The 26,878-nt window shown below is 45.1% G+C and overlaps 5 protein-coding genes across 10 annotated transcripts; 2 read left to right on the top strand and 3 right to left on the bottom strand.

Moving 5' to 3' along the window:
* The first annotated feature begins 2,968 nt into the window (after window positions 1–2,968).
* LOC103994005 (dof zinc finger protein DOF2.1) lies at window positions 2,969–4,904 on the top strand. Of its 5 annotated transcripts, XM_009414256.3 has the most exons (3): window positions 2,969–3,245; window positions 3,422–3,555; window positions 4,080–4,904. In XM_009414256.3, the coding sequence occupies exon 3, from the start codon at window positions 4,083–4,085 to the stop codon at window positions 4,827–4,829; it is 747 nt and encodes a 248-aa protein (XP_009412531.2). In that variant the 5' UTR covers window positions 2,969–3,245; window positions 3,422–3,555; window positions 4,080–4,082; the 3' UTR covers window positions 4,830–4,904. The 5 variants fall into 5 exon arrangements, with proteins under 5 accessions (XP_009412531.2, XP_009412530.2, XP_009412532.2 ...); XM_009414255.3 differs by having other exon boundaries at window positions 3,422–4,904; XM_009414257.3 differs by lacking the exon at window positions 3,422–3,555.
* Window positions 4,905–7,072: 2,168 nt separating this feature from the next.
* On the bottom strand, window positions 7,073–12,496 carry LOC135680590 (uncharacterized). The gene is made up of 3 exons (XM_065194626.1): window positions 12,432–12,496; window positions 7,802–12,293; window positions 7,073–7,397 (listed from the first exon to the last, which is right to left on the bottom strand). The coding sequence occupies exon 2, from the start codon at window positions 12,259–12,261 to the stop codon at window positions 8,062–8,064; it is 4,200 nt and encodes a 1,399-aa protein (XP_065050698.1). The 5' UTR covers window positions 12,262–12,293; window positions 12,432–12,496; the 3' UTR covers window positions 7,073–7,397; window positions 7,802–8,061.
* Window positions 12,497–13,326: 830 nt separating this feature from the next.
* On the top strand, window positions 13,327–15,690 carry LOC135680593 (probable serine/threonine-protein kinase PBL26). 2 transcript variants are annotated; one of them, XM_065194630.1, is made up of 5 exons: window positions 13,332–13,959; window positions 14,098–14,285; window positions 14,386–14,575; window positions 14,681–15,072; window positions 15,197–15,690. In XM_065194630.1, the coding sequence occupies exons 1-5, from the start codon at window positions 13,857–13,859 to the stop codon at window positions 15,449–15,451; spliced, it is 1,128 nt and encodes a 375-aa protein (XP_065050702.1). In that variant the 5' UTR covers window positions 13,332–13,856; the 3' UTR covers window positions 15,452–15,690. The 2 variants fall into 2 exon arrangements, with proteins under 2 accessions (XP_065050701.1, XP_065050702.1); XM_065194629.1 differs by having other exon boundaries at window positions 13,327–13,959; window positions 14,386–15,072.
* Window positions 15,691–15,789: 99 nt separating this feature from the next.
* Window positions 15,790–21,637, bottom strand: LOC135680591 (calcium-dependent protein kinase 3-like). The gene is made up of 7 exons (XM_065194627.1): window positions 20,695–21,637; window positions 19,750–19,893; window positions 19,395–19,547; window positions 18,139–18,254; window positions 17,885–18,052; window positions 16,334–16,564; window positions 15,790–16,247 (listed from the first exon to the last, which is right to left on the bottom strand). Exons 1-7 carry the CDS (start codon window positions 21,350–21,352, stop codon window positions 16,098–16,100), a joined length of 1,620 nt encoding a protein of 539 aa, XP_065050699.1. The 5' UTR covers window positions 21,353–21,637; the 3' UTR covers window positions 15,790–16,097.
* Window positions 21,638–21,823: 186 nt separating this feature from the next.
* Window positions 21,824–26,002, bottom strand: LOC135680592 (fatty acid desaturase DES3-like). Its single transcript, XM_065194628.1, has 8 exons — window positions 25,517–26,002; window positions 25,341–25,430; window positions 25,158–25,224; window positions 23,930–24,022; window positions 23,656–23,841; window positions 23,487–23,567; window positions 22,276–22,413; window positions 21,824–22,203 (listed from the first exon to the last, which is right to left on the bottom strand). The coding sequence occupies exons 1-8, from the start codon at window positions 25,903–25,905 to the stop codon at window positions 22,012–22,014; spliced, it is 1,236 nt and encodes a 411-aa protein (XP_065050700.1). The 5' UTR covers window positions 25,906–26,002; the 3' UTR covers window positions 21,824–22,011.
* Between the last annotated feature and the right edge of the window lie 876 nt (window positions 26,003–26,878).

Consider the following 26,878-nt stretch of genomic DNA (forward strand, 5'->3'; position numbering starts at 1 on the left):
CGGGCTGGCCGCGCAGGCGTATCTCGGGGAGCATGGAGCCGAGGAGCACGACGAAGGCGGGCTGGCTACGCAGGCGTGTCTCGGGGAGCATTGAGCCGAGGAGCACAACGCAGGCGGGCTAGCTGCGCAGGTGTGTCTCGGGGAGCATGGGGCCGAGGAGCACGACGCAGGCAGGCAGGCCGCGCAGGTGTGGTCTCGGGCATCATGCGGCCGAGGAGTGCCCGCCTGCAAGTGTGGTCTCGGGCATCATGCGACCGAGGAGCACGACGCAAGCGAGCAGGCCGCACATGTGTGGTCTCGGGCATCACGCGACCGAGGAGCACGATGCAGGCGGACAGGTCACGCAGGCGTGGTCTCGGGCAACATGGCCGAGGGATATGGCGAAGGTCGAGGAACACGACTCGGGCGAGCAGGCCGCCCTGAGGTGGACTCGGTAGTCTACGGCCGAGGGACACGACTCAGGCGGGTAGGCCGCGCTGAGGTGGACTCGGCAGTCTACGACCGAGGGACATGGCTCAGGCGAGCAGGCTGCGCTGAGGTAGACTCGGGTAGTCTACGACCGAGCCATGTAGATTCAGAAGGGTTTAAGCCGGAGCCAATCGCGAGCCGAGAGGGGGTCAGGCAGATACTGAACCTTCGCTCGGAAGAGACTGAGGTAGGGCTTAGATTTCTTTTCATGAGGACTACATCAGGTAGCCACTGCGGGTGCTTGACCTCTCTTATGGAGCCTGCGGTCGGAAGTCGTCCCTTCTCCTCACGGCTGCCCAAGCCTCCGCTGCGATGTACCGGTTAGCCCGCTGGAGCATCTCTGGCACCGTGGTGAGAGGTCGTTCCGCGAGGGACTAGAGGAATCTGGAAGGTCATAGGCCCATTATAAACGCCTTTGTTTGAGTCCGATGAGCAGTGTCGTGGAGGGCTTTGGCCGTGCATAGGCTACGAAGTGGAGCTCGAAGTCATAGGCGAGCTGGTCGAAGGAAGCAATCATTCCGGTCTTCAAGCCGCCATACCACGCGTGGGCCGGCCCTCTCAGAGTGGTAGGAAACGCTTTGCACATCAGGGCATCAGAGGTTCCGTATAGCGTCATTTGAGTGCAAAAAGCGGCTACGTGGTCCGTTGGGTCGGTGGAGCCATCATAAGCGTCTAGAGAGGGGAGCTGGAAGTCCGGGGGGACTATCAATTCCTATATCTCGGACGTGAAGGGAGACCCTTGGTGTGCATCCTCCCCGAGCTCTCCCTTGGACCTGCGAACCTCTTTTTGCACCTTGTCGAGTCGCTGGCTGACGAAGCGCAACTAGGCCCGTAGGGAGTCCGAAGAGAGTGCCTCGGGTTCCGAGCGACCGCTTGAGTTTGCCATCACTGGATCCCCGAGTGGGGCCGATCGGACCCGAGACAAAGTGGGGGGCTCCGGTAGTGTCATGTGGGCTCGAACGGGTGCCTTGCGTTGTCGCAGTGGTTCGATCGCGGGCGGGTGCGCCGGATGAGAAACGAGCGGGATAATGGTTTACACCATTTCCATCAGAGCTCGGACTTGACGGGCGAGGTCCTAAAAGGCCTCGGGTGACACGAGCGTTGAGTCGGCTGGGGCGCCGTCGGGCAGCAACAAGCCCGGGTCATTGAATATTCGCCAATATCGTTCGGAGGTCGTGGCAGGGTGTTCATCACGATGGTCTCCGTGCGGGGGATGTTCCCCCGAGGCTTCGGTCGGGTGTGACCTCTCAGCCGTAGGCTCATATGAGCCGCTCGGGTGATCACCCGACATTCCGGGCCCTCCTTCTAGCGCCAATCTGTTGTGGGAAACAACTTTGAGCCGTGGCCTCGGGGCTGACGCGGCTCGGTTCGGGTCCGGACGACGAGGATCTCCCTAGGGCGTTCCTCGAGCCCGTTGGGGTGGTCGGGTGCAGTGGTCCGATCGGGATGGTGTAGCCGTCTCCTCCGGGCAGGAACTCCTCGCCTGTGCATCCGGCGGGGACCTTCGACCCCACTCCGACGATCAAGTTAGATGATAGTGGAGGGGGTTTCAGATGAAGAAGTGTTTTGTGTGTCTTTCCCTCTCTCTGATGAACGAGAGGATATTTATAGGGAAGCTTACTGTTTCATGAGTTATTCGCTTGCAGGGGTAGGCTGGTAGCGTCTGACGCTTGGGTTAGCGTGGCGTGAAGAACGAAGCTTGAGTAGAGTGTTTAATGTGCCTCGATCGACGTTTCGATCTACATTGACCAGGTACTATCATGTCGATCGAGGCGTAGGGCATTATCTGACGTCAATCGAGTATTATCATAATTACTATCCACATCACATGCACACGAAGCTTTTGTCTGTCCAGAATCATCCGCTCGGAGTCCTCACCAATCAACATCCATCCATTGCATCCCCGAGAAGAGAAACGGACAACGATTGCTATCATCAATCATCGTGTCGCAGCTTCCGTCGCGTCTTACGCCACGAATGCCACCCCGCGGAATGCCAAGCGCGTTCCGCCCGGCCCGCGATCCAATGGCGATTAAGCCGTGCACGGCGTGTCCATTGAATTTGATTCAGGTTGACTCACTTTCGATCTGAATCCAAATAGTGGACAGCCACGACGACCATCACGTGAGTTGGATCTGCGGAGTGCCTCTCGAAGCGCAAATGCCAAGTATACTTGGGAACGTTGAAGTGGCCTCCACGTGTGGCACGTGTCTCGAGGACGCCCGGGGACCAACAGCGTTTATAATTAGCCGTAACATGTGGTGGCCAGCGCGGTGGGGCCCGGGAGCGTTACGTTTGCGCGCTACGCGTCAAGCTGGGTGGGGCCCTCGCCCGCGCGTGCCCCATCCCGGCTGCCGCTTTTGTTTGGTCGAATCACCCAGGGAACGTTCCTTGGGTGACGTGTTCTCTCACATGCCCGACGTGTGTGCGAATCCAATCACATCAAACCATTTAATTTCTTGCGCCACCTTCCAATGCCAATCCTTTGTCTGCGTGTCAGGCAAACACTCTCATAGTTTGTGTGAAGTCCAATCATTCCTCCCTCTGCGTCTCTCTATCTCATTTATTAGCGAGTGCAGCGGCGGAGTTGGCTCTTCTCCTCTCCGTTGCGCCCACTGCCATCTCCCGGCGAGAGAGAGAGAGAGAGAGAGGCACCTGCTGGAGTGGCTGCTGCCTGTCTTGATCTCTCGCAGGTCGTTTCTGCTGCATGCATAGAGATTTCTAAACCTCTTAACCGATCTCCCAGTTCTTCTCATTTTTCATTGCTTGGATTGAAGGTTCGTCTTACTGCCTGAGACCTGTAATCTCCTTAGCTATTGATACTCCCCCATTGCAAGCTGAAAATTTTCAGTACTAGCGCATGATTTGCTTTTCTTTGTGTATAGATCGGCCTTCTGAGGTTATGTAGGTCATGCAATATGCTGATGTGCGTTCTGATCTTGGCATTTTTCAGAGTAAACACTGCAGTGGATATTCCAACGCATGGAGAAAATGATTTCTCATCATGTGTTTCTCTGTATCTTTCTTGAGTGAAGGCCATCATCTCTCTTTCGCTTTAACCGTCTCAGGTCTCAGCAGAAGCTATCTGTGGGTGTACTTCTCTCTCCTCTTTCCATTTGGATGATAAGAAAGATCTTGAGCTGGTTTTTAGGGTTTGCAGATACACCCCCTCGCCTTACTTCCATCCTGAAGCAGAAATCCTTTCAGAAAAGGCCTCTATTTGTTTTCTGAGAGGAATTCTGCACTGGAAATCGTTACAGACAATTTCCTATAAAATCTGCACTGCTCAGAGTAACATCTAATTCGATCATTCTTTTAGTTTTGATGACTCTTCTTTTGTTGTAGTTATATGACCACATGCACTTTTCCTTAGTTCTTTGCTACAACACATCGACTGTAAGATCAGACTTGGGTTTCATTCTAGATCTTATATTTCCCATGTCAAAAGTTCTATCTGATTTTGTGCATCCTTCTTGGATTGTGTTGATCTCTTGACGAACAACATATGATAGGATCCGTAAATTGTGAACTCAAAACCTAATTTATACTGCTGGTGTCTGTTGATTTCTTCTTCTTCTTCTTCTTCTTCTTCTTCTTCTGTGCACCCACAGGCAATGGCTGGCCATGGATTGACCCAGCAGCAACAGGAGAGGAGGCTGAGGCCTCACCCGGAGCGAGACCTGAAATGCCCCAGATGTGCCTCCACCAACACCAAGTTCTGTTACTACAACAACTATAGCCTTTCCCAGCCCAGATACTTCTGCAAGGGGTGCAGGAGGTACTGGACCCTGGGAGGCTCTCTCAGGAACGTCCCTGTGGGAGGTGGCTGCAGGAAGAACAAGAGGTCTTCCTCCTCCTCCTCCTCATCATCATCTTACTCAAAGAAGGCGCAAGAACTAGACTTCACATCCACCCCACTTCTCCCTACTCTCATCCCTCCACTTCTTACATATGACCCAAGTGACCTCACTTTTAGGCTTCAAAAGCATCCACCCATGGTGCAGTTTGGCCTGGATGACAATAGCCACAACCTTAATCCGGCGTTATCTGCTCCGGCCCCAACAAATGGTTTTCTTGACACCCTCGGGCATGGATTTCTTGACATCACAAGACCGATCGGGTTAAACCACCTTTACCATGGGTATGGAGTCAATGGCAGGCTGGAGGAGATTGGTGGGGAAAAGGGAGGACCGGGTGGTGCAACAACCGGCCAAGGATCGTGCGAAGCCATGGATGGAGGGGATACCAAAGCGTTCACAGGTCTCTCGTGGCAGGAAGGAAGCATGGATTCGGCAAGGGATTGTTGGAATGGTGCTGTGGGTTCTTCCTTGCATGGACTGATCAATAGCTCCATGCTGTGAGGTGCACAACTATAGATAATACATCTGTATGATGAAAACTTGTGGTCTCCTTCAATGTTCTTGATGTTATTGTGAGAGTGGTGACCTAAAAAGCATGCAGGAAAACCGAGACATCGATCGTCATCAGTTTGCAGTCCCCGTGGCTGCATTATTGTTGGTGGCAGCAGCATCATACGCATGCTTTACGGAAAGAAACACTAGTTCTTTGTGGGCAAAGGAAACTGGTCATTCGTCGAGCAAGAGAAGGACAGTTGCAGTATTAATGAACAGATCTCGAAAGACGAAGTGGGTGGTGGTGTTCCCAAAAAATTCTCTTCATGATTGCCGCTCTCATCACGCTGGTCTGCTTTCTCCGTGGAAACGAAAGCGATGGGATTAACCTTTTGCTTCGTAACCCGCAGATATAGAACAGAGGCACAGCTAATCTAAGTTGTCGACACCCTCTTCCTTGCATGCCACCTAAGCATGATGGTGACATTAAGCATTCGGAGAAACTTGGTGTTTAGTAGCCTGAGCTTTTTTCCTTAAGGAACAATAACAATAATAAAATTATAACTTTTAATTATTTAAAATCAACTATTTCATTGAGAAATATAAAAAAAATTATATATTTAATTAAGTTGAGAGCAGTTTTTGTTAAAAAAATTTTAGGTCTTCTTCTATCTCAAATAATTATCATTCCTCGAATGATAATTATAAATCTCCAATAATTATAAGTTTTTTAGTTATAAATATTCCCATTTAAGTTTTCTCAAAATTCACTTTTGGTTTGATTATTCAATGACATTCAAAACATATTATCGTTTTATAAATTGTAGAACTATAATTATCTTTTCAAGTCTTTTTATAACATTATTCGTACGATCCTTATCGACAACAATTCCTATACTAACTTTTCTAATATATTAAATTTTAAATCGAGTATTATTAAGATTTTTTCCCTACTCATATAGTCTCTTGTAAATAAATAATATTTATTTTTCGTTTGATCATAATATTTATCAATTTTAATCTTTTCTCTAAAAGTGTTTCTATATTCTAGGATTAACTACTTTATTCTTATTAGTCTAAAACAATGAGAGAACCCTCACCACCTACTAGATACCACATTCGGACAACCTTCTAGCCTATCATTTGTAATTCGGGATACTTAGGTGGTGAAGGCGCATCGCGTCACTTTCGAGTGACGATCTAGTTCTATATTGAAATCGATTAAGATCTATATTAATGAGATCTCGCTGATTATCAGTAACCTAATGTAACCCTCCACTTTTTTTTTTTTTATCTTTATCATGGCTTGGGATCGACATTGACGGTGTTACGCAATGCTAGGTACCAGCTTTAGGTACCTTCTAGGTGTTAATTGATCACTGTTAGTTCATCTAAAAGCTTCAGCCTGTAGATGAGATGAGTTTATGTTCTCAATACTTAAAGATGAATTAAGTTGTCCTTCATATTCTCGCATGATAGTACCTCGTTCAGAACAAATGAAACCTTTGCTCACCGGTAATGACGAGGAATCCTTTTTGTTGCAGCTTCAGAATCTTGGATATATTAAGCAGGACTGGAAGCAATATGTCAGCATTTGGACGACATTATAAAATATATAATTTGATGAGATTAAAAATACACCATAGTCCATACTGATACAATCGAATGATATGTTATATCTAAACAAAGCCATCCATCATCTTTTCTTACTGGGAATTAAAGATGGCTCCTAAAGTTCTCTTTTCTTACAAGGACACATAGATAGATAGCTTATTTGTTTGGCATACACTCCTAAAGGGTGAACAATACGGTTCCTTAGCCGAGTGATTAGAAGAAGAACAATAATGTATGCATGGCATTACTCCTCGATAACACGAATACAAAAGTATGAGACGACTACAACTATGTAAATTTCACTAATACACACTGCTAAGCCATGGTTGGTTAGGATGCATTTCGGAATAAAGAAATATTAAAGTGCATTAACATTCCGCCAATCCCATCTCAATGTCACAAATAACCATATAAGAAGAACACTTTCTTTTCTGCGGTATAACCAAATAATCAACAGCAAAAGATTTACTGAAGATTCACACAGTGTTGCAGACAAAATCAGGTGCAGCAGTTGAAAGAACAATGGCATTTTTCCCAGAAAACCACTAATATGCATAAGACAGGATAAAGACAGCAGCTTCCAACCCTATGTGGAGCAGAAGAACATTTATATCACGAAGACCACTTAGACAACAATCGAGTCAATTAGACATTCTCATGTTGATTATTATGAACTCCAAATGACCAAAGTAATGTTTGATTATTATGAACTCCAAAGGAGAACCCTCTTCGTACTAAGGTCACCTTACATCTTTGTACAACATGCACTTGAATTTCTCCAACCTAATTTTTGAGACAAATCAAGAAAAAAATGGAAGTACCTTAATGGCATATCAACAAGAAACCCTTGGGAGATGATCTAGCCAGCTTGCTCATCCACCTCACCAACTTTTGGAGTTAATGCTTCACTTCTAACTTGCATAGTACTACCCAAGACAATTACCCTCTCTGTCTCTGCTTGTTCTGAAAGAAAAGCATAGATTTGCATAAACATCAGAATCTCAACACTGCGTAAACAAAACACCAACTAATAATAGGTTACAAACGAACCAAGTGAAGAGGGAGCATCTAAATTTCTAAGGCTGTGTTTGGTTTCGTGGCTAAGGAGGGTTAAACTAATCATTGCGGTAAACCAGGCAAACGAGTTTAACCGAGATAATCTAGGATAAAAGAACCCATGTAAAATGTGGATTCAAATAACAATCTCTCATTTTCGTTGCTAACCCATATGATCCACTTAGTTAGGTAGCACAGTGCTAAAAAAAGTCCCACATTTGGATAGTTTAGTTATTTTAACCCCAAATTAAATGCAGTTAAGAAAACACATCAACTGTGAGAAGCACCAGGTGTCAATAGATGAAGATTACCTGAAATGTCCATGTTGCCATGTGTCGCATCACATTTGTCTTCTGGGTTTGGTGTCTGGATTAGAATCAAGACACCCTCTTCCTTGGCTGATGCCACAACTTATTGGCACACGGAGATTATTGGGTTGGTTGGCATCGCTACCATCTATGAGAGTAGTGTATCACTTTTGCCTTGTAAATTAGTGTTGGGCAAAGCATGGGACATTGATGGATGAGGTTTACTGAGAACATTTGTGTTGCTGTTCTCTGTCTGTAATGCATCACTTTTTGATTCGGAGATTTGTGTCCCGAGAAGAGTTAGACTTTGATGAATGAAGGTCACCAGGAATACTTGTGTTGCTACTCTCTGTGAGTGTGGCATCACTTTTGTCTTGGAGATTGGTATTAGGAGCACTGGATATTGATGAATGTAGATTATCTGGAATGTCCAAGTTGCTACTTTCTACTAGTAATGAGTCCCTTTTGTCTGGTAGCTTGGTCGCTGGAGAAGTATCGGGTGTTGATGGCAAATATCTAAGTCGATAACTAAGAAGTGATGGACCAAAAATTCTATACTTCCCTGCACTACTGAAAGCGATTTCTGCATCAGCACGCCTCTTAAAGACTACTTTCACACGATTGTTCCTTCGTTGAACTTCTGTTGCTGCTTCCTTTAGGGGTCCATAATGACTGAAAACCCTAATCAGATCAGTTTCAGAAGGAAGAGACTTTGATCCACTAAAATTTAAAATCAATGCAGTTGGTGTGCACTCCTCAACTATCTTCTCCTCTATGCTGATTACTGACCTATCTGTTGGTGGAGTTTGCCTCACATTTGGACTTACTGTTCCGACTTGTAGATGTTCTGTACCTTGCAGAATGGAGACCAGTGTTGGAGTAGATGTTTTTCCTGAAGTTCCCCTCCTCTTTCTTTGACTGCGAGTATGAGCTTCTTTACTTTTGGCAGGGTTGTCGTAAGAAACCAAGTCAGACCAATAAGAGTCCTGCATGTGATCGAGTTCTGTCATCTCAGAAAAAGCTGATTGAATGTCGACTTTCCTTTTCCTACCCCTTCTACCCCCAGATTTCTCAGGATGTTTCTTTTGACATGCAGAACTAGAAACACAATAGTCCCTGAATTCAGTGAAGAAACTAATTATAGTAGATAAAAAACTGTATCCTTTTATTGGATTTCTTCCAACTATGCGTAACTGTGACAACATTTCATCTGGAGAAGAGTAATCCTCTGAAATGTCTATCCTAAGTTTTGGACTCTGCTTGATATTATGGCTAAAGCCATCAGAAACAAACATATCAAATATATTATCATTCTTGGAGACATTCTTCATGGATGTTTCATTATGACTTTTGAGAATAGGTGAAGACCCAGTCAACTGGCTTGCAACACGACGGATGCATTCTCCAATCTTAAAAGAACTGCTAATAGCTGGCGATGGTTGCTTAATTTCCAGATCTCCTAATGAGTCAAGCCTCTTTTTCTTACCACTCCCCGAATCAGATGAATCAGAATCCGTAACCTTGTGCTTCTTGCTAGAAGAAATTGGAACTGATTCAACATCTCTCATACCAGAATCAATTTTTGCACCATTTGCAAACTGACAATATTCAGCTTCCATCAGCTCAGACAAGCTCTTTTGTTTTTTGCCATCCTCCAATATATGCTTTTGATTATTGAAGTAGCTCCCTCTTTCTCTTGATTTCCGTTTTCCGTACACTAAATCTGAGAGTGTAGGATTTGATTGTTCAATGGTTACTTCATAAATCCTATCAGGTTTAGATTGTGGAATATCGGCGCAACTCTCAGTTAAATCGTCGTCAAACTGGAAAGAAGAAAGTTTAGGATAGCCCTTAGACGTGTAAAATGCATTCAACTGTGCATTAGCCGTCACAAGCTCCAGTTTATTAGTCCTCCCACTGGAAAACTTAGCTAAAGTCTTTACATAACCAAGAAGTCTGCCAGGCTGAAAATAGCTTAAGATAGCAGACCTGTCAGAAGTGTAGCCGTTGCTACCCTCACGAATGCCAGAATTCTCAACCTTTTGGTAACTAATGCCGGCATTAGCTGCTTGAGGGAAACAAAAACAAGTCATGCCCAAGCCTATGCGCCTAGAAAGCTCATCTAATGCACCTTGCACAGCACCCACAAACACATCTGAGCTACTCTGCTTTTCCATTTGTGCGAAAAATGTCTCAAAATGCTTTAGCTGAGAGACATCACACCAAGCAAATGTTTTGTCCCCGAAATAGGCCACAAGAAAATTGTCCTTTTTTTGGTATTTTAATGCTAAATCTGATGCATCTGATGGATCACAGATTTGACCAGGCCACCAAGGATGACTCTTGACTTTACCCCAAACCAGATCAGATGTGGAGAAACCAACCTCATCTTTATAAGGCACGTGGTGCAAAGCACGCTGGTCCTTATCCTTGATGGAAATTCCAGGTCTTGCAGCCGCATGTTTAACAGTTTGCTTATCTGTTCCCTTCGAGTTCTCCTGTTCATCAACCACCATCTCCTGGTCATCATTTGCATCTACATCAGGACTAGCATTCACTGAACTCCCCCGGGGCACAAGAGGCAACTCCAAGACAGACGAGCTGCCTTGATCATTATCCGGCATCGACAAGTCACCCACCACAGTTTTCCCATCCAACTCCTGTGACTCCTTGTCCTGATTGACCTCCAAAGTAAGGACATCCACCCTTTCACTAGTTATAACAGAAGACTTGAGAATCATTGCTTCATTCTGATCAGTGATTCCAGGTCCAAGAACACCTTCCGTTGCATGAAGATGACTATCAGCTACAGTATGGTTCACCACCTCATTCGGAAAACTTTTATTCTGCTTCGCAATAGATAGACTATGCCCAGGGAGATTGATTCCACTGCTCATCTCTATGACATCAACCTGGGCTCTTCCCCCATCAGGTGTTCCCTCCAAGCTTTCAGTGTCCACCTTGACAAAAGCAACTGGTGGATCAGCTTCAGCAGCCATCATTGCACATCCTGCATCCAATGCATCAGATCCCAGGTCGATCTCGGTAGCATCAATATGTACATCAACAAAATCATGCTTGGTCACATGACTCACATTCTCCGGACATGAAACACCACATCTAGTAGGTTCACTTTTGACACTGATCTCCACAGGCCCACCTTTTACATTCCCCTGATCTGCCACACGCTCCAAATTGTCAGCTTCCACCCCTGTTTGATTCATGGAAGATTTGCTCCCTGATAGACATCCTACATTTACAAAAACAGCTTCCGACTTCTCATCATCGCAAGATCTCTTTTGTCTTTCACCGCTTACATAATGCACCGTACCCTTTTCAGGCTGTAGCCATCCAACTGTGATAAACTTCTTAACTGTACAAGATGAATGTCCTTTTCTGGCTGCAGTTTGGTTGCTGCTCTCTGAAACTTCGACCTGAATAGCTCCTGGATCTGATGCATCCACCAATCTTTTGACTTTATCCACATCAAAATCAGCAGGCGCTAGTGTTGCTAGATTTTCTGCAGCACATTCTGCATGCTTTGCACCAACTGAAAGGTCATGAGAGCAACGTGAGTCAACTTCACTCAAAATATGTCCGCCCACTGAGTCACAGCAGATTGCAGCATTTGATGTAGTCTGTTCCTTCTCTTCGTGAGATATAACTTCCCCCACAAGCACAACGCCATTTTCATTCTTTAATCCATTATCCTTTTCTCCATCAACATTTGCATTGATGTCAATGAAAAGATCTTTGACGCCTTCAACCTCGTTGAGATCAAGGGCATCCATTGTTTTTGCAGACTCAATAACAATTTGTGTCTCCATAACTTCTGATCGTTTCCTGACGTGACCTCCAGATTCATCTTCGGCTACCAAACGACTTTCGTCTGCTTCATCTTCAGTAGCAGGAATCACGCTCTCAACCAAATTTCGAGTCATCAGATCATTCTCTGAGTTTGGTTTCTCCACGAAAGAAGACTCAAATTTTTTGGTAGATTCAACTTCATTGCTGGTGTTTACAGACTCCGCCGGCTCAAACTTGTCTGGCACGGTCTCAACCTCTGCAGTTGAGTTCCCTGTCTCTTCTACCACATTGCTTTCAGGATTCTGATCACCTTTGAATCCGTGACCCAGGCAACTGTTACTCCCCTCATCTTTTGCATCGTTTTGCATCTCTTCCCCAACTTCGGCAGCACCACCACACCCCATGATCTGTAACCCAGCTTCATTCGCTCCACGAGGAATCTCGAGACCCCGGCCACCGGTGTCCGCAACACTCGTGTCCTCCGCGGCATTCATCATCGCATCTTGATCCCCAGATGGAGCATTTCCCGCCTCCCGTGGAATCGAATCCCCGTCGCCTGTACCAGCCAAACAACCTCCATCACCATCTTCCCCGGCATCTCCAGCCACGTTCAGGTCAAGGCCTCCGATGTCCTCCATCGCCGAGTTGGAGGTCATCGGATAAGAGAATACTTGGAAGATCCTTCCCTCTGCCGTTTCACAAGTCACCTAACCGATTGATATCGAAACGGAAATCCCAACAACTTCTTGAACACATCGCGAAACCCTAGAATTACATACGGAAAACGAAGAGACGAAGATCAAGGAGGATCTCTGGGGAGAATTACCTGCATTTGGTGGCGTCGACGTGCAACAGATCGATCTTTGGAGAGATTAGGAGAGGAGGGAGGGGGGGGGGGGGGGGGGGTGGAGAGGGAGGTCGACTCGAAGAGAGAGGAGGAAACGTTTCCAGGTGTCGAATGCTCGTCCCTATCGGACCAGCTGCACCAAATCGAGGGTTGCGATCCTAGTACCGCCAGTGCCCTTACCTTTGCCGCGGGAGGTGGCACTGTAACCGCTCTACCAAGGAGACACGCACCGTGGCGGTGATCGTAAATAGGTTACAATTGAGCCGCCACGGAATATAGCGCCCGTTATTTATGCTTTGTAACGCTCTGTGGGTGCACGTTATAAATTTGCGACATATACATTTATGTTCGAAAAATGTGAGTTCGCTTTAAATTTCATTTATTGAGATTCGTAATCACTCTATTTCAAAATCAAAATATTCATCATATATTATTAAACCGGTATTCACCTATCACTGAGATGATGTTGGTCACCAATGACTAACGTATAAGTGAGTTATCCGACTTCCAACATCACTTGCTAACATGAAGCATCGGGGCGGGCCTACACAAGCATCATCACGTCAGCGACTTGGGCCCACCGACAGACATTCTATCAGATCTCGTGCACGAACCTCGGCGCGCTCGAGATCCAGGAATGCCGTATTAACTGTGCCGCAGGGGCCCACCAAACGAATGTGATAATCGGACATCCTGCACGAATCTCAGAGCCATACAGATTCGATAGCACCAACGGATGTCCGCGATCCTTTCTTACCCGTATCGCTCACGACACCCATATGTGGCGGATCGAGTGCGCGAATCTTAAGGCTCTGGAGATTGAACGATGAGTTCTCAACCCCGCGATTGCTGGGGAATGCGGCTATCAGATACAGTGCACGAATCTTAGGGACCGCAACCCCCGTCTGCTTCCCGGTTGTGTTTCTGTTCCGACGCATTTGCCGTTTCTACAAAGATGATGTCAACGACGCCTTGCGCCCTCCGAGCGGTTTCCTCCGCTCTCCTTTCTTTCCGATCCACGTTTGGTCCTCAGAGCGCTTCAACTGCGTCCTCACACCATCCCGCCGCTTCCGGAGGAGCCACCGGTCGCCGTTGCCCCCAAAAAAGACGGCCCCGTTTCCTCCTCCCTTGGCATTTATCCCCCAAAAAGATCTCCTTCTTGACCCGACTCGCTGCCGTTGCCGGGACGTGTTTCCAGTCTTTCGGGGAGGGGGGGCGTCTCGGATCAAACTTCCACCTTCCGCGCTTTCTGCCCTCAAATCACGGCAGTGGTTTTCGTGTCCCTTAATTCCATCCAACTCGGCGCTGCTGCAAGTTGGGATCTTTTCGGGCCTTGTTGTTCCTCTTCGGTGAATTGAATGTATTCGGAATGCCAATTTGAGCCAAGTTGTGTTCTAAGAAGAAATGAGCTGCTTCCCTTGTTTCTCCAAGAAAAATATCCCAAAGGAGGACCTACTACCTCCGGCTTCGGGCGTGGTAAAGGAGCATGAGCCAAATGGAAAGCCTGGTGAGCCCCTGTTGCTTCAAACATTCCTTTCCTCCTTAGAACTCGTGCTTGTGTTTGTTTACAAGCAAGCATACGAATTCCGATGAATGAGAGAACTAATCGAAATAGAAATATGATCGTGAACTCATCACCGTGCAGAGTCTCATCCCACACAGAAAACCTCTGATGAAGCAACCCAAAAGGATGCTGGAACTGCAAATATTGCAGCGCAGACATTCACATTCCGTGAGCTTGCTTCGGCTACCAAGAACTTTCGGGCTGAGTTCCTTTTGGGCGAAGGAGGGTTCGGTCGGGTGTACAAGGGTTGCTTTGAGAAGAGTGGGCAGGTAAAAACGGAAGAAGCCTTTGGCATTCTTATCTCTTCCTTTGATCGATGGATTACATGCGGCATGATTGATTGCTCATGAGTTTCTTGTTGTGGGTTAGATCGTAGCCATCAAACAGCTCGACAGGAATGGCTTCCAAGGCAACAAAGAATTTGTAGCTGAAGTATCGATGCTCAGTCTGCTTCGACATGAAAATATAGTCACGCTTGTAGGATACTGTGCTGATGGTGATCAAAGGCTTCTGGTCTATGAATACATGCCCATGGGTTGCTTGGAAGGCCATTTGCTTGGTACTGTCCTTGAGAGTCTCTCTGTTCATACTTTCTTGCCACCCATGCACGCACGCATTTGCATACAAATTACTTTTCCCTTGCTTTCTTTCCCTGTTGGATCAGGTATCCCAGCTGATCAGAAACCTTTAAGCTGGTATACGAGGATGAGAATAGCTTATGGTGCCGCTCAAGGTCTGGAGTACTTGCATGAGAAGGCCAACCCGCCTGTGATCTACCGAGATCTGAAATCATCCAATATCCTGCTCGATGAAGAGTTCAATGCAAAGCTCTCCGATTCAGGGTTTGCGAGGGTCGGCCCCATGGGGGACAAAGGCCATGTCTCTGCGATGGTGATGGGCACGGATGGATACTGTGCACCAGAATGTGCGAGGACGGATCAGCTCACTATGAAGTCGGATGTGTACAGTTTCGGGGTCGTCGTGCTCGAGTTAATCACCGGGAGGAGAGTCATCGATGCATCTAAGCCAACCAATGAACAGAACCTCGTCGCCTGGGTATGGAATGGAATGGAATGGAATGGACTCTCATCGTTTATCCTTTGAACGAACAATTCTAGTCGATGCTTGCTCTCTCTCTCTCTCTCTCTCTCTCTCTGATGCTTGTTTCTGGTTTGAACAGGCAATGCCCATGTTCAGAGACCAGAAGAGGTACCCGGAGCTGGTTGATCCGCTGCTGCAAGGGGACTATCCAGCTAAAGGATTGAGCCAAGCAGTCGCCGTCGCCGCAATGTGTCTCCAAGAAGAGGCTTCGGTTCGCCCGTTAATGGCTGATGTCGTCAAGGCGCTGAGCTTTCTTACGACGGCAGCGAACTCATTACCGGAAGATAGTGTGTTAGAAGATGAATATGAGCAGAGTGATGAAAGTAGCGACTGATGATTCTTCCGACTCGGGACATTCACAACAATTACTCGAGGCTTGTTGCTTCTCTGTTTCTGTAGCTCTGTCACTCTTAGGAGTCAAAGAGTAGCAGCAGCATGTGGAGTGAGATTTCAGGGCACCATTGATTGGGATTCAGGTCCTCCTTCTTGCTCCTGCATTACCCATATAACTTGTATGTTCTCTGGATCTATATAAATCCATTAAAGCATTTCCATTTGGCTTTTCATGTGATCGGCCATGAGAAGAATGTTGTGACAGGGTTCTCGATACAGTCTCATGTATTTCAAACTGACGCATATATATATATATATATGAATTTTGAGAAAGCGATATAAGCTTGTAATCATGATAAATAACATTGGATGTTCTGTTCTTCCAGCTGACAGTTTTCCCTAGTTATCATGTCCATTTCCTTCAAAAGATAAATCTCTCTTGCAGCACTAGATGAACTAATCCCCCTAATCCTAAAACACATTCTGGTACATTATGTGACAGCAAATACAACATGTTGTATGAGACAGTGGCACGGCAACCATGCAACATTGATCGCCTATCGTGATGGTCGAAATCTGAGGGTCGACCTGGAGCCGATCCTAAATCATCAGGATTGTTCGGATAAGCAATAACTCTGGCAATTAGTTCAATTTTTACTCGAGTTTAAGGACCCATCCTTCATTAGTCGGACACTCAGACTGTTGAATCTTCCTCTGGAGTAGTGCCGTGAAGCCTTCCTCCAATCTGTCCCAGTCTTCATCATTGCGACAAATTCGTCATAGCTGATTCGCCCGTCCTACAATCACATAAAAGCCCACCCTAGCTTGTTGGTGATGGAGATGACAAAGACATGACATTCCGGAGTTGGAACGGACGGCTTACCTTGTCGCTGTCAACTTCTTTTAAGATATCATCTGCCACATCCGTGCTATCAGGAGCTCCATCTTCGGCTAAGGCCTCACGAAGCTCCTCGGGTTCAATGAAGCCATTCCCATCTTTGTCAAAATAGGAGAAGGCCCTTCTGAGATGCTCGTCGTTCGCCATTCTTTGTAAATGAAGAGATACAGCTACGAATTCTCCATAATCCAGGGTACCTTTCCCATTGGTGTCAACCTGTGTGGCAAGTTGAAATGATTAGGTTCTGTCGTATTTTTTCTCTCTCAAGCAAGAAGATTATCAGATGAAACAAAATCAATCAATCTACTTGGTGCATAGTATACACAAACCCCTATGACATCATTTCCTTGTAAAGATCCATGATTCTGCTGAAGATTCTTCAATTTTTTGAACAATTACAAATGTCTCAGCAACTCCTGGAATCCAATTCATTCTCTTTGATCCTAAGTACTGACTTTGCTTTTGGAAAAATTCAATGCTGCTCATCACCAAGAACTTTGTCGTGATAAGCCAGCCCTGATGTTTACGGAAAACACTAAAAAAGATTCATGCATCTTAAAGAATTACATGAGAGCCACTTCCACCAATATCAATTTCCAGACCATGTAAGGCTGAATTTAGACCTAAATAACCTTGAACATAAGTGTATACTCAATCTACCACTGACACAAAAAAAGTCACCCAAAAATCTCTCAAGAAATTTGAAGAGATTACAAAAAATTACTATATTCCCATTTGCCTTCCTCACTGAACCTTTTGCTGATCTTTGAAATTAATATGAAGCTAGATGCACAAGATGTTTGGTAATTGACTTTCCAAGGAACCTTTCTTAAAATGGTAAGAGTGATGCGACACACTTTGTACAGGAACTAAGCATCAATTGGATGGAAGCAATTTACTAATATTGAAGCTCCTGTCACCCTAACTAAGCAAAATTAGCAACGAAATTTGAAAACTTAACTAACTTATAAATTATTCCTCCATACGGTACAACTCTTCAGTCCTGAGGTTGAGCCCAGGCCACTTACAGGCTAGTCCCTACTTACGAGGCCGAGCCCAGATCAGGTTGTTCAAAAATATCTTCTTCAGGGAATCCCAAGAACTACAGGATCCAGGCCAAGTTAGACAAATCAGTTGAGCCAGTCCACTTACAGACTAGTCCCTATTTATGAGGTTGAGTGCAGCTCAAGTTGTTCAAAAATATATCCTTCAGGGAATCCCAAGAACTACAGGATCCACAGGATTTTTGAAGTTTACTCTTTAAGCTAATAAGATTGGTTAGATCACAATTACTATAAAAATGCTCAAACTAAAGGTTCTGCCACTAGGTTTAAGCTTCCATATGGCAATTAGTTAGCACATAAACAGTTCGGTCAAGACCTTCCAAAATTAAAATTCCAAGCATAGGAATAGAGAAAAAGGGGACAAGCTCTCATCAAAACTTATAAGGTTTCAAACAGGTGTTTCTTATATAAGTGAACTTAAAATATATGGAGCATAGGAATTCATGTATATATATGTGGACAATTCACTTACAGCTTCAATTAGCATCTGCACTTCAGACTCCACAAGGTGTGAACCAAACTTAGCAAGCCCAGCTTTAAGTTCATCGTGAGAAACAATGCCATCATTATCGGTGTCCATCATCCTGAACATCTCTTTAATATCTTCAACTTCTTCAGTAGACAAGTGATCAGCAATAACCTAATTGATAGTTGATCAAAATAAACATATACTCAAAATGTCAAAAATATTTAAAATAGTTAACTAGAGAACATTTTGCAACGAACCCTCAAAGCTCTCCTTTTGAATCTATTCATCCTTGAAAACTGTTTGAGTCTTGACTTGACAACATCACCAAGGGGTACATTTGGAGCTTTCTTTGCATTCTGAAGCCAAGGATGCTCTACAAGAAAAATCAACTATATAAGCACCGGTTCAACATCATATTCTGGACAAAAAGGAAAATGAGGGACTTAAAATTAAGAATATTCAAACTAAGCATCAAGTTACAAAAATGATAGACAAGCATTCCAGCTAATGCATATTATCTCAAAGTCTCAGCAGACGATTACGCCAGACATTCTATTGTGGTCACATAACAAAAGTATAGTGTTACCACAATCATAATCACTAATATTTTTACTAAACAACAGTTGCGTATGACCATAATTTCATACTATAACTACTAAATATGTAAATGCAATAGCATTTATGAACAGACATTAGCATGGCTTGTCGTATAGAAACTTAAAATCCACAAGAAAAGTTCAGAGAGATGACTGTTCAGAGATATTATCTTTGACAAAAGAAGACGAATGCAGTAATGTAAGGACAATAGAAAAGGATCACACCAAAGTAAACAAAAGCTAATCCTTTGCAAAATTAATAAATCTTCAGCAGCATAACATACCTATAAAGTTCATTTGTTATTTATTCTACATGAGCTTCAACTTTGAAATCCAGTGAAAAGAGGGAATGTCATTATGCTTCAAGTTTTAAAACCACTACCAGCTGGATATGATGATACGAAACAGGCTGGCATCATAATTATTTAAAATATTATCCTACTGTGCCATGCAATGACCAGTATGAGACTGGCTAGCAATAGTCAAATCTTGGATTTTTTTGTGTCGAGCCCCATTTTCACAGTTTTGACAAATAGCAAGAATTGCACCTGATCTTGGTCTGTTACATATATGATTAATGAAGTTTGTCCAACAAGTCGTAGAAACTTGAAACATGCCACTTAAAAGACTAAACATAAGTCTGTAGCTTGTGTAATTACCGTTAACCTTCTAAGTTATTGGTAATAATCAGGATATTTATACAGCTCAATTTACCATCGTTTGTAGACCCTAGCTTGTCAATTTAGATTATTCGATGAAGAATCTAAAAGCCAAAAATATTCAGTTGTAATAAGATGAATCAACTGACAATGAACTGATGAATTATCTTGCAAATTGAAATTAAAATTTAACAAGCTCTTCTAGCAAATGGAAAATGGCTTCACTAGTGAATGAGAAAGGAAGACAATGTATTATACCAAGAACTTGCTTTGCAGTTAAACGAAGATTGGGGTCAGGTTCCAACATCTGCCGGACCAATTTCTTAGCACCTTCTGAGATGCAAGGCCATGGTTCGCGTTTGAAATCTATAATCCCCCGAAGAATGGCTTGTGCAACTCCCTGTTCGGTTTCTGCAATTTAGACACAGTGTATTCCTTTTTATACAGAAAATCTATCTGCAGAACTAACAAGAGCTAACAAAATTTACTTAACAAAGGCTAACAAAATTTACTTAACAAAGGCCGGAAGATTATAATAGCTGAAGAAAGTGGCAGAATGAAGTCTTAATAATATTTTAATGACACAATGCAGATCAACTAATTTGAAGTTTACCAGCCCAAAATGGGGGAACCCCGCACAGTAGGATGTAGAGAATAACTCCAGCACTCCAAATATCAATTTCTGGGCCATAATTACGTTTTAGTACTTCAGGAGCCATGTAATATGGGCTTCCAACAATCTCAGAAAACCTTTCCCCTAGAATGGGAAAAATACAAACTAATTATCACATGAAAGAAGTTAACAAATGAAAAGGAAGCATGTAAATATTTGTTTCATTTTTTTATGCCCACTTATAAAAGAAAAGTTCATACTTATATCAACCAAAAAACTTCTCAGCTCAAACAGAGCATCATGTGGTAAAAGGTTAAAATTCTTAACTAGTATTGCTAGCAATCATCAGGGTCAATGGTTTAGATTCTAAGGATACACCTACCTTACAACCAAGGATAATTGGTTGGGTGCAACCAAGAAGGATACACTCTTCAGCATCAAAGTTTCTTACAAAAGAAAAGGAATAGCCAGAATGTTATGGAAATGTGCAATAAGCAGCTCATTCAACCCTGACTCCACGGAATGAACATAAAAAAGAAAGATGCGAATCAACTGAAATGGTTATCACGAAAGTTTCAATAGGTTTCTTTTATTGTTACTATTATTATAAATTGTAGATCCTGCATTTGCAGAGCCTCATGCATCAAACAGCCCTTTTCTATTGTGCTATGGACAATTTTCTTGGTGTCATCCCATTAGGCATCCTACATATAGGATATCCTGGCAAATTTAAAATTCTAGAAATCAACATCACTACATACGTTTCTTCTGTAGCAGCATGTGAGACCAGAATTTATGAAGCAATTTAGCTCTGATACGGAAATGATTTAGTTTTCTGCAAGGTATAAGCAATTTATGCAACAAATGCAAGTCAAGAAGTAGGTTTTGACTATGAGATCGTCATCTTACATTAAGCACACGGATCCACCGAAGAAATGGACTCACCAGGCTTGAAGAATATCGACAACCCGAAGTCAATCGCCTTCAACGGCGAGTTCTCCTTCTTGTTTGCGAACAAAAAGTTCTCTGGCTTGAGGTCACGGTGGATTACCCCATGCCGATGACACTGCTGCACAACCTCGACGATGGTCCTCACGACGACGGCCGCCGCACGCTCCGAGTAGTGACCCCTGGCCACAATGCGGTCGAAAAGCTCCCCGCCCTCGCACAGCTCCATCACCAAATGCACCGCGCCGTCGTCCTCGCGCGCCTCCCTCAGGCTCACGATGCTAGGGCTCTTCGGCAAGTGCCGCATTATCGCCACCTCGCGTCGCACATCCTCCACGTCCACCGCCGTCCGCAGCTTCCGCTTCGAGATCGACTTGCACGCGAAGAGCTCGTTGGTGTCGCGGTCCATGCAGAGGTAGGTGACGCCGAACTCCCCACGGCCGAGCTCCCGGTCGAGCACGTACTTCTCCTCGATCCCGCCCACCGACCTGGCGTCGCTGCTCAGCACCATCATCCGCTTGGAGTGGCCGCCGCCCCCGTTGTGGTGGTGGTGGTTCTTGCCGGTGGAGCCGCCGTGGTCGTGGTGGGCTACGGGGAAGTGGGTATTGACATCCTCCCGGGCCACGGCCTCCGGCGACAGGCAGCAGTTGCCCATCCCGACCACCGATCCGATCTCTTTCCTCCCAGAAAGCGATCGAACACCGCCAAGACCGCTAGGGTTTCACATCAACAATTCGAGATAAGAGTCCTTTGGGCTATTCCTTTTCTGTTGGGAAAAGCGAGGGAGGAATGGGAATGGGTGAAACTGAGACCTCCGTCGGGTGTCAGTCGGGAAAACGAGAAGAGAGCGAGCCTCGCAGTGGGGCGTTTCCCCAATGCGTGTGTGCCGAGAGGAGTTGCGTGGATTCGCCTCGGAGCGACAGAGGAAGGCGGGGAGGATAAGAAGAGGGAAGAAAGGGGTGAGCAGTCCCGTCGCTGCAGGATCAGCTACTCCGCTGGGGATAGGCATAACGCTTGCAAGTCGGGACCACGTGTCTTCTGGCGCGTCCGGCGCGGGACCCACCACGTACCGCGTCGTCCCATTGGCTATCGAAGTGAGGCCCACGACACAGAAACCACACTGCGTTCTCAATCCTGTTTTGTGTGAAGATAAATATGTAACTTTGATTGCAGCATTCACCGTACAGAAGACTCGAAAAAAAGACAGAGGGGGGGGGGGGAGGGATGGGAAGACAGACATCCATCACTTGCGTAAAGCATCTAAAAGACGAACAATTCTGGCATCTAGTAATCCTATAAATGACACGGGAGACTTCACTTGGATTTGTGCTGCCAATCGCCATACAACTGAGGGTCGGACTGGTAGTAGACGACATCTCCTTCGTCGCTCACGAAGTGATCGACTCTGAGGCTTCTGAGTAGAATGCCGAAGAGGTGGAGCGGAAGAGGCCCAGATTTCTCCGGTTCTCGGTAATACTTCCCGAGCACAGGTTTAGCAGCCTGCGTCTGAAACGAATGGTCACAGGTAAGAGGAAATCGGACAATGACGACAGATCCAGTGGTGAAATGCGAACTTACCGCCTCTACCAAATTGTAGTGTGGTATTTGAGGAAAGAGATGGTGAACGACGTGAGTTCCGATGTCGTGGTGGATGCTGTTTATCCACCCATAGTCCCTGTCGAGGGTGGTCAGTCCTCCCCGCAGATAGCTCCATTCCTACAAAGACACACAAGGTGAGTGCAAGTTGCAGCAGTGAGGTCAGGTCTTAGCAAAAGCTTTCAGTTTGATTCCTAACTCTGTCAGGTTCGTCTCACCCAATATTATATGGTTCTGTAATCAAACTCTAACATTCTGCATATTAGGCTATGGAGGAACAGTAGTACAATGTGGTTCGGTGGTGGTAGTTCCTGCTACAGAGGAACTGTACAATGTTCATGCTAAGCTACAGAGGAACTGTACAATCTAATTATGAGGTGGTTTTGGATGTATCTAACTTTTCCATCTGTGCATATCGTAACCCTGTCACTGTCCTATCAACTAAGAGGATGCCCTGTCCCCATCCTATCCACCATGAAATGGACGGAACCCGAGTTTGAATCCTTCTTCGGTTGCATGAAAAGATCTATGGTCAAGTGTTCTTAAAGCATCCATATGAGTAGGTAGTAAATGATTTCACAAGTCCGCATGCACTTGGCTCAATTTTATAGAGAAACAAACACATTTAATTTCTATTGGAAAATTGCTAGAATCACTGAATGAAAACTTTCAAGGCATATATGGGAAGCATTTCTAAACTGAACAGTACTGAGAGCCTCACTTTTCATCAAGGTTTTCGGAATGGTTTTGTTGTTGTTGATCGACAAGGAGATTGGTGTGTGCTATTATGGCCATACAAAATGGAAGATGGATGCCAAAATTCCTAAATATTAACAGGGAGAAGCATGTTGAATGGAGAAGCAACACACCAAAACATGACCAGTCCTGTTCTTGACAACCTATAAGTGAACAAGTTTGAAACAGATGGCATGGTCTCCTATCAAAGATTCAAAGAGTTTTCCATTCCAATGATAGAAATTTTATAGTTATGGGATTACACTGGCCGAGTCTTTTCCTAGGCAATTGTGAGCAATTGCTTTAATGAATGTTGTTACTTCAGTAGAGGATTCCACTTAGAAACTTAATTTGCTACTTGTTGACTGCCCCATCACAATTATTACTGTATCTTGAATTCATAGATTGATATACATGTATACAGAATCTTGTTATAAGATGAGGAAATATTTTCTTACCTTTCCGCGGTACCAGGGGAGCTTTTCGCTGTGACCATGGTGATGCAAGTACGTGACCAAATCTAGCCACATTATGAAAATCTGATGCAAGGAATTGAAGGTATATCAGATGATAATGCAATCAGTAATTTTTACGAGTTACGGTTGATTTCTTTGTGAACATACTCACCGCGTAGGGTACACCGTAGAGTTTGAACACTGGAACAGGACCATACACCCAGGATAGACAAAGAAGCAAGGCCATCATGGATGACCAGCACGCGGTTGATACGATAACATCGTGTTCTTCATTTGGATGAAACAAGCTGCTGCTCGGGAGGAAGTGGGAACCTTCTTTTCCAGGACTTCTCCACAACTTTTGGATTATGGCAGACAAGAAATTAAATTAGAATTTGCTAAATTCAATTAAAGGAGCTTTGTTCTTGGTGAATGCACAAACTCACCAGATAGACAGGGAATGCAAACAAGTGATAAGGTAATGTAAACCTCATCTTTCGGCCGGTTGGATTCATTTGCTTGTACGTCTTCTCAGTTAGCTGCAAGAAAGAAAGAGTTATTGTTGTTCTTGCAAACAAATGAAATAAGCAATTGGACATGGAATTTCACCAACTATTTATTCGAATTAGTGTTCATTGAAAGAAACTAAAGGTTGTTCATCTACGGTGAGAAGGACATTCTCAAAATAGAAAAACATTATTGAAATTTCCAGCATGTTTCATGATGCCCACTAAGCGACAAGTCTGGTTTTCTGTCCTTCAAACATGAATCTTAAGTTAGGTTCCATTGTTCACAAATCAAGATGTCTTGAGAGATAGCTAGTCTTCTGTATTAATAATTAGCACGGTAGAAGCAGAACACTCTTGACCAGCTCCCAAACCATGCAGCTTCTGTAGGGGAATTGGGTTCATTGCCTCTTAAAGCACATATCATGAACTCCTTTCAGACAAATCAAATATTATAGCCGTAATTGTCTCAATAAAATCAAAAGTATGGTTGAACAATCATGTTAAGTAGCATTACAAGGAACAACTGCTTAATCCCTTTCCTGCCACAGTGTTAAATAGCTTCATGAGAAACAAAATTTTTAATAGATTAAAACAGAAACTCTGAGTGTAGCTAAATTGAAAACCAAGAACGGAAATCTGTTTCGGAGGAATAAATTGAGCCAGTTTGCATCAAACAATTAGATTCAAGTTTATTCTCTAAAATGAGCCAGCAATCACTTGTTTACAGTGTCTATCCATTTGAACACATTGAAATATCATGTCGAGCCGACAAATTACTAGTTAGCCAAATAATGTTGATGAGTTTATATATTGATGAGTACTTCTCCAATCACCAGGAACTCGAACAAACTCTTTACCTAAGCATCCAACTAAAATAATGCTTATATTAGAAATGAAAGTATAATGTTCAAGTCTAGTTCTCATAAGTTGAATTGGACAACCCATGGCTTAGTGCCAATCATGGAGCTTGAGAATCAAGCCAAGGTGAAGACCACCCAGCTCCTACACAAACTAGAAAGGATTGTGAGTACGCAATTTTACAGCTAAAATACTCCCAACCAGTACAACAAAAGCAGGAGCTGGATTTATCTGAGACTTTGAATGATCAAAGACCATCCAACTGGTACAAGAACTAGAAAGAACAAAAAGGCAAGAAACTACTCACCGGGAGCCAAGATTCATCCTTTTCGACATTCCCATGGTTCTGGTGATGAGTCCTATGGCTAATCCTCCTGCTCCCGGCACCAACAAACAAGGAAAAGGCAAGAAATTATGATATCTGCAAACATTCACCTTCTCCATTGATCCAACTCGAAGAATCGCAGACTAAATCGAATCGAAAACTTACCATCCATGGTATGGCACCAGAATGCTGGAGTGAAGCAAGTGACCCACCGCATTGTTCAGCCACACATTGTCGGAGAAGCTCCCATGGCCACTGTCAGTAGAAGCCATCGTTAGTTCCTCCATTCCGAATTCTATCTAGTGTTGCTCACCTTGCAGCGACCAAATGTGGATCGATACCAGTCATGTCCGAGAACGAAGACGGCCCAGAACATGGTGCCCTGGGCCAGCCAATAGATGAGCCAGACGATCCAACTGTCGAGATAGCCGGCCGCGACGGCGAGCGCGGCGATGACGACGACGTCGCGAAGGACGTAGCTCATGGACCGCCAGGGGTCCTTTACCCAGCAATGGCTGGGTATGGCCGCACGGACATCGCCGATCCTGAACGGCGGCGGCCTCCCGAGGTCGGACTTATCCTCCTCGCTTTTCGCCGTAACCTCTTCTTCCCTTCTCGTGATGGCCACCATCTTCTTGGGCGCGGGCGCGGCGGCGGCTTTCCAAGACCAAGGCCAAATGCAGAGGGGGGATATCCCAGAGAAGGGGGACGAGGAGTATAAGAGCCTCATGGCTGGGTCGTTCTTGGTCAGGGGCGCGGGAGGGACTCGGGCGGTGCTTTTTTGGGCGGCTCGCCACCACTCATCGTCTCTTCCGATCCGAAGCGTGCGCGCTCTGACGCGATGCGGGCCTCAGGACTGGGTCGACCCGAGTCACGTGGCTGCTGCAGACCAATCACGTGTGGGGGGGTTCCCTCGCCCCGCCGAGAAACCATATATATATATATATATATATATATATATTGTTAGGATTTCCTTTTTTCGATTTTAAATTTCAATGTTTAATTATTCAGGGTTTGACCAAGTTAGTTTTGATTTTGACTATTTAATTTGATTTAGCGATGAGCATTTATATTTGATAAGAGAGATTGCTATATAGATTAACGATACGTCACACGTTCCATTAGGCACTTATAATAGATTCCAACACATCAATCACATCTTATATCGAGTCCTCTTCTCCTCCTCCTCTCGAAAATGAGTTCCCCGATCCGCCGCCTCCGGAGTCCTCCGCCAATCCGCAGCCTTCGGCAGGCGCTGTTGTCGATAAAAAGCAGCGGCTTTTCGATCTGATGGGCGGCGCCCTCGCAGAGCGCTTCGTCATGGGAGGGTCGCCGGTGGTCCAAGCCCTCGAGGCCAAGAAGGGCGCCGCCCGGAAGCAGCCCAACCCTAGGGTCTGCATCTCTTCTGCCTCCTCCCGCATCGACGGCTACCGTGCCCCCTCCGGCGACCTCGCCGCCCTCCAGCGCAGACAACAGCGTGGCGGATGCCACGAAGAGCCGGAGGAAGCTGCGGAGGACTTGGATTCGTCGGCGTGTTCGAGGACCGATGTGACCCGGGCTGGAAATCAGAGAAGCTCATCCTTAGAAAGGGAGCTACGTGGAAAGTCCGGGACAAAAAGGTGAGGACTTTGAACAGGAAGAAGACGAAACTGGGTCTTGTGGCAAAATTGGTGAACGAGAAAGAGAAGGAACAGCCTCTCGCT

Source organism: Musa acuminata, chromosome BXJ1-8 (assembly GCF_036884655.1).
Source record: "Musa acuminata AAA Group cultivar baxijiao chromosome BXJ1-8, Cavendish_Baxijiao_AAA, whole genome shotgun sequence".
In the NCBI taxonomy this organism is placed as follows: domain Eukaryota; kingdom Viridiplantae; phylum Streptophyta; class Magnoliopsida; order Zingiberales; family Musaceae; genus Musa; species Musa acuminata.

Excerpts from the sequence above, each read along its gene's own strand:
- LOC103994005 (XM_009414255.3), top strand. The coding sequence starts at position 4,083 with ATGGCTGGCCATGGATTGACCCAGCAGCAACAGGAGAGGAGGCTGAGG.
- LOC135680590 (XM_065194626.1), bottom strand. The coding sequence starts at position 12,261 with ATGACCTCCAACTCGGCGATGGAGGACATCGGAGGCCTTGACCTGAAC.
- LOC135680593 (XM_065194629.1), top strand. The coding sequence starts at position 13,857 with ATGAGCTGCTTCCCTTGTTTCTCCAAGAAAAATATCCCAAAGGAGGAC. Across the intron at positions 13,960-14,097 it reads TGAGCCAAATGGAAAGCCTG|AGTCTCATCCCACACAGAAA; the intron begins GTGAGCCCCTGT and ends ATCACCGTGCAG. Across the intron at positions 15,073-15,196 it reads AACAGAACCTCGTCGCCTGG|GCAATGCCCATGTTCAGAGA; the intron begins GTATGGAATGGA and ends TGGTTTGAACAG.
- LOC135680591 (XM_065194627.1), bottom strand. The coding sequence starts at position 21,352 with ATGGGCAACTGCTGCCTGTCGCCGGAGGCCGTGGCCCGGGAGGATGTC. Across the intron at positions 19,548-19,749 it reads GGTTCCCCCATTTTGGGCTG|AAACCGAACAGGGAGTTGCA; the intron begins GTAAACTTCAAA and ends TCTAAATTGCAG. Across the intron at positions 16,248-16,333 it reads AAGAAGTTGACAGCGACAAG|GACGGGCGAATCAGCTATGA; the intron begins GTAAGCCGTCCG and ends ATGTGATTGTAG.
- LOC135680592 (XM_065194628.1), bottom strand. The coding sequence starts at position 25,905 with ATGAGGCTCTTATACTCCTCGTCCCCCTTCTCTGGGATATCCCCCCTC. Across the intron at positions 24,023-25,157 it reads AGGATGAATCTTGGCTCCCG|CTAACTGAGAAGACGTACAA; the intron begins GTGAGTAGTTTC and ends TCTTTCTTGCAG. Across the intron at positions 23,842-23,929 it reads TTGCATTCCCTGTCTATCTG|TTGTGGAGAAGTCCTGGAAA; the intron begins GTGAGTTTGTGC and ends ATAATCCAAAAG.